The sequence below is a fragment of the Cydia strobilella genome, chromosome 3 (genome assembly GCF_947568885.1).
Source record: "Cydia strobilella chromosome 3, ilCydStro3.1, whole genome shotgun sequence".
Taxonomy (NCBI): domain Eukaryota; kingdom Metazoa; phylum Arthropoda; class Insecta; order Lepidoptera; family Tortricidae; genus Cydia; species Cydia strobilella.
The window spans coordinates 17628647-17639174 of NC_086043.1; the positions used below are offsets into that span (position 1 = coordinate 17628647).

The 10528-nt window shown below is 35.1% G+C and overlaps 1 protein-coding gene and 1 non-coding gene across 2 annotated transcripts; both read right to left on the reverse strand.

The window, feature by feature from the left end:
* Positions 1–496: 496 nt before the first annotated feature.
* On the reverse strand, positions 497–2523 carry LOC134756019 (uncharacterized). The gene is made up of 3 exons (XM_063692791.1): positions 2401–2523; positions 1349–1534; positions 497–1008 (listed from the first exon to the last, which is right to left on the reverse strand). Exons 1-3 carry the CDS (start codon positions 2429–2431, stop codon positions 506–508), a joined length of 720 nt encoding a protein of 239 aa, XP_063548861.1. The 5' UTR covers positions 2432–2523; the 3' UTR covers positions 497–505.
* A 2332-nt stretch (positions 2524–4855) lies between these two features.
* Trnak-cuu (transfer RNA lysine (anticodon CUU)) lies at positions 4856–4928 on the reverse strand. Its single transcript has one exon. It is a non-coding gene; the product is annotated as a tRNA-Lys (tRNA).
* Between the last annotated feature and the right edge of the window lie 5600 nt (positions 4929–10528).

A 10528-nucleotide genomic window follows, 5' to 3' on the forward strand; every position in this document is an offset into this window, starting at 1 on the left:
ATAGTAATGCTGTTTTACCAAGATGTGATATGTAGTTGGAACTTTTAAAATCCACCTGATGTGTAGAAATAACAATTTTCAATGTTCTATAAGACAAAAACGTAAAATGTTTTACTTAAATGTTGTAAGTATAATATGTACCTACTTGTTTATTCCCACTACGAATATATCTAGTTACGAATTTACAGATATAAAATCTATATTATTAGGTGCACGCATTTTATTTTGGGAAGCGTGTTTAAATATTCTGTTTTGTTTTTTATATTGTTTGTGTATCATATCAAAATAAACTGATTAAAAGAATAAGTAAGTTCAAAATAGGTATAAGTAAACTAGAGGGTATTTAGATGCGTCACAGATCACTCAAGATATCATTATAATATCATCATTAGGAGTGTGTACACCGGTCACATCCTGAACATTAGCATCAAGGTCTGTTTAATGTATAGATAACATCAGCTAGCAAGCATCGCCGAGACTTCAATGAAACACAATGACAACGGCATTAGTTTAATTTGGCCAATTTCCCGTCAATTTTCATCTTCGGCGTAGTGGTTTCGTAAATCCAAGCATTTCTGCCCTGAACGCAGCCTTTCGGACTTTGTACAGGGTTGAGTCCTCTACTAAATTCCTGACATTTTCTGCAGTAAAATTCCTTCATACCATCATCTGTAATTTTCCTATGAAATTTCACTGTTCCCGGATTAGGTCTCGGATTATAAACTTGGTTCTCACTGTCCGGATTCCTCCAATTTATATTATTGAAGAAATTCGACGGTTTCCATGCCATTGGATTTGTTGCAGAGTTGGGATAATGGTCGTAGTCATCTCGGATGTTTCTATTTATGAATACGGAGTCTGGGTAAACTCTATTCTTGAAACGGGAGTCGGGTGTTCTTAATTGCGTGGTTTCAACTGATTGTAGGCCGTAGAGGATGGGCACTTCACTGCTATCTTCTTGTTTGTTTGCTGTACGGCCTATATTGTATGTTAACGCTCCCAAGTCCCCTGAAAAACAACCTTAATATAAACAATTCCTGTGCTTTAAGAGCGACACACAAGGTAAACAAGGGTTTATGGTTTTGTAATCAAGTGGGAGCTCTTAAGGATGACTCACGTCACGTCACGCTAGAACGGCCCGGGTTCGAGCCGAGGCGTCCGACACTTTGTCCTCTATAGGTATAAATAATCACGTTACCACCGATCACCCGTCATTAGGAAACGAAGCCTCTGCCCGGACCCAGACCGATCCAGTGTGAGTCATCCTTAGTATAGCCATGTCCGTCAGGCTATCCGTTCTTCTGTACACGGTATTATAACTTTTACACTTCATAATAATTATACATACCATCACTTGAAGAATGTAAGCCTCTCCTATTATTATTCTTGAGTTTGGTAGATACAACTATTGTGTGTTTCACTTCTACATCTTCATCGTTGGGTTGGCTTGCGTTCGTCATTACGGAGGATGATGATTCACCAGTCTCATCAAAGTCCAATTTTGATGAAATACTTTGACTCGATGACACTAACACTGAAACAGGCAATGGTAGGTATAATTTTAACAATAGGTAAATACAGACGTCCGGGAGATACGGGTGTCCATAGCAATCCAGCGGGGTAATGCCGTGAGCATTATGGGCACTTTTGCACCGGAAGCGATAACGAACGGCTTTGACTAAATTACCTCGTGTAATTATATAATTATTTGTAAGAAATGTAATATTTTATTGTATTGTAATATTACCATTATGACTTATTAATTAAAATAAATGATACAAATACAGATTAATATCTTACTCAATACCAGGCCAGAAGTATTTCGTAAGCGCCACTTGCACCATCCCACTAACCCAGGGGTTAAACGGTTAAACCGTTAACCCAGTATCAAATTGTACTGGTAACCATGGTAACTCCAGGTTTAACCGGTTAACCCCGGGTTATTGAATGGTGCAAGTGGCCCTTGGTGGCCACTAGTCACCGCTAACTATTACGCTATAATATATTTAATGCAACTCGTTAACAATCCGTCAGAAACTATTTAAATACTCTGGGGTCAGCAAACGGCAGCTCGCGGCCACATGCGGCTCTTCAAGTTACCAAAAACGAATTACACTAGTGATCAGACCACTGAAAACATGATTTGCGGCTCTTAGAGTTTCCTAAAACTGGTGATTTCTTCTGTAGTTGGCTCTTGACTTCTTCTCAAAGGTTTGGCGACCCCTGCCTCAATGGTGGTTATTGTGTGCACTATATTCAGAAGACACATGTACAAATAAAAACATGGTTCAATGATATTGGAGCGGCCAAACTGCTCACAAATATCTTGAACACCTGTTGTATCAAGTGCTTCAGATATTATTGAACAATTTACTCGCCCCGATAAATCTATAGCCTTACTCCAAATGGTGAAGCAGAAGAGAGCAGCCATGGCGTCGTCCGTTGCAAGTAAAGGTGGTGTTGCGTGTGCGCAGACTTATATAAACTACGAGATTGCTCTAAACGATGTCCCACAGGAAGTAATTACTGCAATAATGTTCAAAAGTAACTTCTTTTGTCTCAAGGTGCTGTGGTTTAGGTATAAATAAAAATAAGACACGTGTGAATGTAATGTTTTTGTGATGACAAGTTTTTTTTGTAAATTTAACTCCGTTTGAACTCCAGTTATATTTATATTCAAGTCTTTTTATATAAGTATATACAAAGAGGATATAATAAGATAGAGCGGTATTGTCATAGTAAATTTTGTAACCACAGTGAATTCACTGCCATCTATCGACACACTTTAAAACTAAAAATTAAGATTTATAAAAACACGATAAAATGTATTTAAATATGGATAAATGATTTTTTTATTTGCATTAATTATTTTTATGATTTTGACCCATGTTCTTTCACTGATATGCGTTAAAATTGTTAAATAACAAATGAAACCGACAGCGCCCTCTATACGAGAGTAGGCCAAAGGTAGTGGCGCCATCTGATCGAGAATCAAATTTTCGTGATTTTCAAGGCACGTTTTTTTCCTTAGACTGTATCCATCTATTACGGAGTTATAACATAACCTAACTAGGACGCAGAGTTTGTACCAAGTAGGATATTGTCAAAATTATTTTCGTTATCTTGTTTTATGTCCCCAAAAATGTGCCAGTGGAGCTTTTTGTATGGGGTGAAATTTAGTTCTTCATTTTTCTCGTGTGAATTATAATCTACAGCTAGAAAAACATGCAATAGCACTCGATTTTTTATTTATTTATTTGATAAAAGACAAAAATACAAGCGTGACAGAGTGGTCAGAAACAAAAGACAACGAAAAGAATTTTGACCCATTTCATTCACCAATAGTTTGAATGAAATTGTATTAAAATAAGTCTCTTGGATGGCTTAGATATGCTTAGATTCACGCTACTCTTTTCTTATTTGCGCTACAAACAACCTCCTGCTCCTGCTCCAAGAAATACCTCTACCCTTTTTCGTGTGTTAAAACTATAATAGTAATTATTTTTTTATGATCTGCACAAGGCGTTAAGTGAATTTACAGTTGGTATGAATCGCGTTGGTAGGTGTATTATGTATAGCTAGATATGGATAAGTAGGTAACATCACCACCACACTCACATGAACTATAGAGACCATAGAGTAATACTAGAGCGGTACTGTCATAGTAAATTTTGTAACCCCAGTAAATTCACTGCCATCTGTCGACACACTTTAAAACTAAAAATGAAGATTTATAAAAATACGATAAAATGTATTTAAATATAGATAAATGATTTTTTTTATTTGCATTAATTATTTTTATGATTTTGACCCATGTTCTTTCACTGATATGCGTTAAAATTGTTAAATAACAAACGAAACCGTCAACGCCATCTATTCGACTGTAGGCCAAAACTAGTAGCGCCCTCTGAACGAGAATCAAATTTTCTTGATTTTCGAGGCACGTTTTTTCCTTAGACTGTATCTATCCAAAGATAGATATAACTCCGTAATAGATGGATACAGTCTAAGGAAAAAACGTGCCTCGAAAATCACGAAAATTTGATTCTCGATCAGATGGCGCCACTAGTTTTGGCCTACACTCGTATAGAGGGCGTTGACCGTTTCGTTTGTTATTTATAATTTTAACGCATACCAGTGAAAGAACATGGGTCAAAATCATATAAAAATAATTAATGCAAATAAAAAAATCATTTATCCATATTTAAATACATTTTATCGTATTTTTATAAATATTTATTTTTAGTTTTAAAGTGTGTCGACAGATGGCAGTTAATTTACTGGGGTTACAAAATTTACTATGACAGTAACGCTCTAGTATAAGTTACTCTATGATCTATCTATTACGGAGTTATATCTATCTTTGATAGAGACCAAATAACAAAAAGGCACAGTAAACAACAAGAAATTTTATCCATATTTATTGTGATTTTAGTAAATATTTAATAGGTAAACCTATGGTAAACCTATTAAATTAGTTTAGTTCTGAAGTTTAAATACTAATTTCGGATAGTCCAAAACAATTTTGACCGTTTACTACTGCCATCTACACGATACATCTGGAATCAATATGTTGGTTACATAACTACACGTCACTGGCGTCTTGCAAAGATTTCAGTTAACGTTATCAACACAAGATGGCGCTAGTAGTCTCAACTGACGTCAAATTATGACCGGATAAAATTTTACAATATTTATTTAATTGTTTTTCTAAAAGTTCAAAACAAAAAAATATTCTGATCATTCTATTTAGAAGTTACAACCATTTGAATGATTCAGTTTCAAAAAGTCCGACTACACTACTGCCACTAGTAAAAAAATATTTTCGCAGCAAAGAAATAAAAATAAAAAAAGTCGCCCAACGTGGGGCTCGAACCCACGACCCTGAGATTAAGAGTCTCATGCTCTACCGACTGAGCTAGCCGGGCAGTTGCTAGCTACTGCGAAATTTGTCTTCATTTCCAAAGGAACTACAATGGTTAAATCAAGGAGTGTTGGTGTAAGCAAAGATAGATATAACTCTGTAATAGATGGATACAGTCTAAGGAAAAAACGTGCCTCGAAAATCACGAAAATTTGATTCTCGATCAGAGGGCGCCACTAGTTTTGGCCTACACTCGTATAGAGGGCGTTGACGGTTTCGTTTGTTATTTATAATTTTTTAAAGCCTACCAGTGAAAGAACATGGCACAAAATCATATAAAAATAATTAATGCAAATAAAAAAAGTCATTTATCCATATTTAAATACATTTTATCGTATTTTTATAAATCTTCATTTTTAGTTTTAAATTGTGTCGACAGATGGCAGTGAATTTACTGGGGTTACAAAATTTACTATGACAGTACCGCTCTAGTATAAGTTACTCTATGGTGGGGCTGAAGCCAACCGCGTGGACGCCCTTTTTGACACATTTTTATGTTATTGTGTACACTAGCTAGACCCCATTCACGGTTCACGCATACAAATTATTATTGCTCTTCAATCGCATAGATTATTTCATCTTATTAATTATTTAATTATTATTTAATTAACGAGCAATTCTTGTATATAGTATATTCGGGTAATTCTGACCACTTCAGAATGTCGGCTTATTCCGAAAATCACCTATTGCAATGGAATTATGGGTGATTTTCGGAATTAGCCGACATTTCGAAGTAGTCGGAATTACCCGAATACACTTAGTACATATTTATTTCGGGGATTTCGAAAACGGCTCTAACGATTTCGATGAAATTTGCTATATGAGGGTTTTCGGGGGCGAAAAATCGATCTAGCTAGGTATTATCTCTGGGAAAACGCGCATTTTTGAGTTTTTATATGTCTCTCAGATATTTATTACCTATATTATGTTGGACTGCCGTGATACCTATACTAATAAGTAAAATTAACCCGTACATTTCTCCATTTATTATTACTATACTACCTCGATCATTACAATAGCCTGTAAGACCGCATAACCGTGCGGTGCGACCTGGCAACTAGAATTAAAAAAAATATTAATTCTATTTTACGCTTTGTCAAACCGTGAGCTCGCAGCCCGGCAGGTACTTAAATTGTCACCTCAAAACGAGATTTATTATACCTTTTTTCTCTTTAGAAAGGACTCTATGAATGTGCTTTTGTGTGAATCTTAGATTGTGACATCTCAATTGATATGCCTTTGGAGTTTTTATTGTAATATTTTGACTTGATTTTTTTTAATATTGTGTATTGTGTCCTGCTGCGATTCAAGCGATAAAGTCTTATCTATACTTACTGTACTGTACCTAATGGGGACAGGGACAAAGCTTAGAATGGGGCAAACAGGGGCAAATTTAGTTATACGCAAAATATTTTAGTTAAACTGTTCTGTAGGTATTGTGCAAACAGGCAGTACAAAAACTATTAACCATACGAACAAATAAAGGTAAAACATATATTTGTGATATCGGTTTGTTAGCGAATGAGCTTTTAGAAGTAGAATGGTACCGCTCATATCAACTATTTTTATCGGTTTCCTCCTACTACTTTTTAAAACACACATACTATACACACATATTACTTGTTTCTAAAATTACGATGTATTTTCGGTACTTTAGAAAAATCTACCAAAAGCTTGCAAAGCCAGGTTACATGGAATCGAATATAGAGCCACATCCCGTTTCTACTTATTGCACTTTGTAGCATAATGTTAATGTTCTCATTACAAAAACACATAGGTACCAGACTATTTTCTCAACCGCTCCATTTCTACTTTCCCACCGAGCTAACAAGAAAAATCTGTGGAAACAAACAGCAGATAGCTTCTGCGGGGCGAGCCGCGCTCAAAGTCAAAGGCAAAGGCGCGCCCTCGGGACCCGCGATCAAATGAGGCCCGGCCCGGCGTATGAATCTGTTACGATTTCACAATTACTGTAGGTACGGGGCGAAAATCATACAGTTGCAACATATGCAACTAGTGTTAAAGCATATTAAATCTGTGGTTTAAGCGAAGTCGTATATATGCTTGTTTGCCACCGATGTGGTATATTTTTTATTTTATATAGATGAGTATAATGTTATGTCAAGTACTAGTAGTAGGCATAGGGGTTTAGGCCATCGGATCCCAAACTGGGGGTAATTACTCCCAAAGCGTAACAAAGTTATTTCAAAAGAGTAACACAATTGGTACATAAACTTATTTGTATTATTTTTAAATCAGTTATGCTGTAAATTAATATTTTAAACTGCCAGTGGTCCCTAACATATATTTTTTAAAGAAATATTTAATTAACCTTAAATCAGTGGATTTAGATTAATTCAATATTAATTTTGAAATGTTAATTTTAATTATAAAATGAAGGGCTTTATTAATATTCCTTTAAACAAATTAAAACTTTATTGACACCTCGTTATTTAAAATATAATATTCATCATCCGTTCGCTAAAACCGTATTTGTACGCAATATTGTTACAAATAAGTAGGCATACACGAAAAGTGTGATGACACCATTGTTTTATTACGAATATCAGATATCTACTGAACAGGAAATTCATAAGATTGTGCGACAATATATTAAGGTTGTACAGGAAAAGGTGGCTTTTATTTTACATATTGTGACATGATATCATGGCGTGACATTTCGTGAGGGAAAATTGGATTGCCACCGCGTATCAGAATCAGAGTTGACACAGTGATCTTGGAGATTTAATGGGATGCCTATTGAGTTACTTTACCTATTTTCTTATAAGAAAGCAAACTTTGGGGTATTATTAAATACATATTTTGAGCGATCTGTAAGTAATAAAAGAAAATAGATGCTAATTAAGTTAAATATTTCAAAAAATCTACTAATGTACCTAAGCAATGTCACCATTTCTATGTATTTTCGTCTGAACCGAAATTTCAAATGACTGTGTGTGTCCTATGCGTAGTGTAGATAATAAACTTAAGAACTACATATACTTAGCTAATATAGATACGTAAATATACGTAAAAATATGAAACATTACCTTGCGTAGTTAACAAGACATGTTTCTAGTAAAATACGTTATTTCTCATATAAGTTTTATCTCAAAGAGTTTGGTAACTTTTCGATCACATGTGAAGTTAAGATGGCAATGAAAATTTCGATAAAGCCTATGCATATGAAACAGTCGAACAATACCACTTCTAATCTAGCGCATGATCTCTTTGTTTCGGGCCGATGTTACATCGGTATCACATACCTAAAGCGTGTACAGTAACAGTAGGTTATGAAACAACGCGAAAAAAGTATCTGCCACTCTCGATTACTTTTCCAAATAGGTAAAGATATACCTAGACATTGCGTTCAAAAGATTCTGCAACAGTTTAATTATTCTATATGTATACAAAGATATATATAACTTTTTGTTAAGTAAGTAAACACTTTATTGTACGAAAAAAAAAGGAATCAAGGTTACATCAGATAAAAGTAGTACAAAGGCGAATTTATCCCTAAGAGGGATCTCTTCCAGTTAACCTGAATGTAGATGCATTTGCCGCATAGTCTGATACGCTACTTTAGATGGTCGCTGTACGTACTACCAAATAGACTTTTTTGCATCTTGTTACTAAATATAAACTGCTAAAATGAAATAGCGGCTTCGTTTGAAGTTAAATTGTTTATCGTCCTCATTTAATTTGCATTCTGCGAAAAAGTTTTTGTCGGACTCTGGTCTGGTTAGAACAAGGACTTAAGTTGATGATGTACATAATACGATGCTCCGTTTTGGTTGGATAGCGACTCGTGATTGGCGGAGATAGGACTGGAGTTCTAAGTTGTGCCGCGGTGGTGTCTGTTTATTGATTGATAGCTGGTTAACGTAATGGTTAGAGTTTAGCAAAAAAACTTCGATGCTGTGTATTACTCGTATCTAATCGTATTGTTTCTGCGCTGTGAGTCGTGTATAAGAACTATGCAAGTACGTACCTACAAGAATATGTACTTAGTACATCTACATACCTTTCGTTATCGAAAGTGCAAATACGTAGGAAGTTCAAGTATGTAGGCTTTTTTTGTAGAATTATTATAACACGTTTGCCGATTATATCTTAATGCTCCGAGCCTCTAATTTCAAAAGTTGCTTCCTGCAGAAACCATGAAACTTGCAGGATGTAATTAAAGGATTCAGACAATATAGCTATACTGCTATACGCACAAGCTTATTCAAGGGTAGTTAAATAGGTACTCGTAAAAAAACTTTGTTTTTTTCCAACTTTAAGTATAGTTCGTTTTTTCTACATTAGAAAAAAGGTAAACAATCTTGACGTGTCTTTTTATTGAAAAATATATAAAACCGCTTTTAAAAAGTTTATATTACAAAAGCAAAAGAATGTAACAGATCGTAATATAATTTATAATCGTAACATATTTGCTGTGACTTATTTTTCAAAAGTGATTTTTAATAAAAAGACACGTCAAGATACCTTCTATCTAATGCTAAAAAAACGAACTATAGGTATATGAATAAGTAATTTTAATTTGTTTTTTTTTTTCGAATTATTTGTCCACCACTTCCTCCTCACGAGTTCCTTAATATTTAATTTTCCTGCAATTGGAATTCATGGAGCATAACCCGGCCTGCAAGCAACTACTCGCGTGCAGTGCATTGCAGGCTGCAGCGCTGCAGCCAAAGGGCACTCCGCTGATTGCACGACTTGCACGAGCCATTAGCGTCTGCAGTATTGGCAGTCTTTAACACACCATTTCTGGCTGAAGTAACAGAAACCTACGAGACGTGTACCTGTATAAGTAATAGCTGTATGAATTACGAACACTTACTTAGGTATAGTATGCGGTCTATCTACTGATGAGCTCTTTCACTTACCTGTACTGACAATGGCATTCTGTTAAACAAAAGCCATTATTTCTTTTGTGCCTGAGCGCGTGGCCTTTGTGCCTGATCGCGTGGCTATTGTGTGTGAGCCTCAGGCACAAAAGAAATAATGGCTTTTGTTTAACAGAATGCCATTGTTAGTACGTAAGTGAACGAGCTCAGTAGAGATAGCGTTAACTATACCTACTCATATTGTCATACACACATGGGTAGTATACCGTAAACTTTTACATTATAGGCTACTTTCCTACTAGTCAAATCAGCTTCTTTATTAGAACTGTCAAAACGATTTGCAAGTATGGAATTTATATGAAAACGAGTATAGTGACGTCACGGTCAACTCACCTACTTTTTATATTTCTATCCGATTTATAAAATAAAAATGGTGTTTAAGAATAACTGCTATCTATGTTTTTCTAATAATGATCTAGTGCTAAATTACGTGCACGGTGTGAAATAATTTATTTTAAGTAGAGGAAACAACCCTATTGCCTATCATGCCGAACATTGCCTGGCTTGAAAAAAAGTTATACTCTAGCGAAGGGAGGACCTCTAGGTAATACCGAAGGGTTGTTTATAACTTATGTATAGTTCGTTTTTTTAGCATTAGAAAAAAGGTAAACAATCTTGACGTGTCTTGTTTTTGGACAATGATTGAAAAAGCTTATTAAAAATGAGTTAATATTACTCATGAAAGTTTATTTAC

Excerpts from the sequence above, each read along its gene's own strand:
- LOC134756019 (XM_063692791.1), bottom strand. The coding sequence starts at position 2,431 with ATGGCTGCTCTCTTCTGCTTCACCATTTGGA. Across the intron at positions 1,535-2,400 it reads CTTCTGCTTCACCATTTGGA|TGTTAGTGTCATCGAGTCAA; the intron begins GTAAGGCTATAG and ends TGCCTGTTTCAG. Across the intron at positions 1,009-1,348 it reads CTTACATTCTTCAAGTGATG|GGGACTTGGGAGCGTTAACA; the intron begins GTATGTATAATT and ends GTTGTTTTTCAG.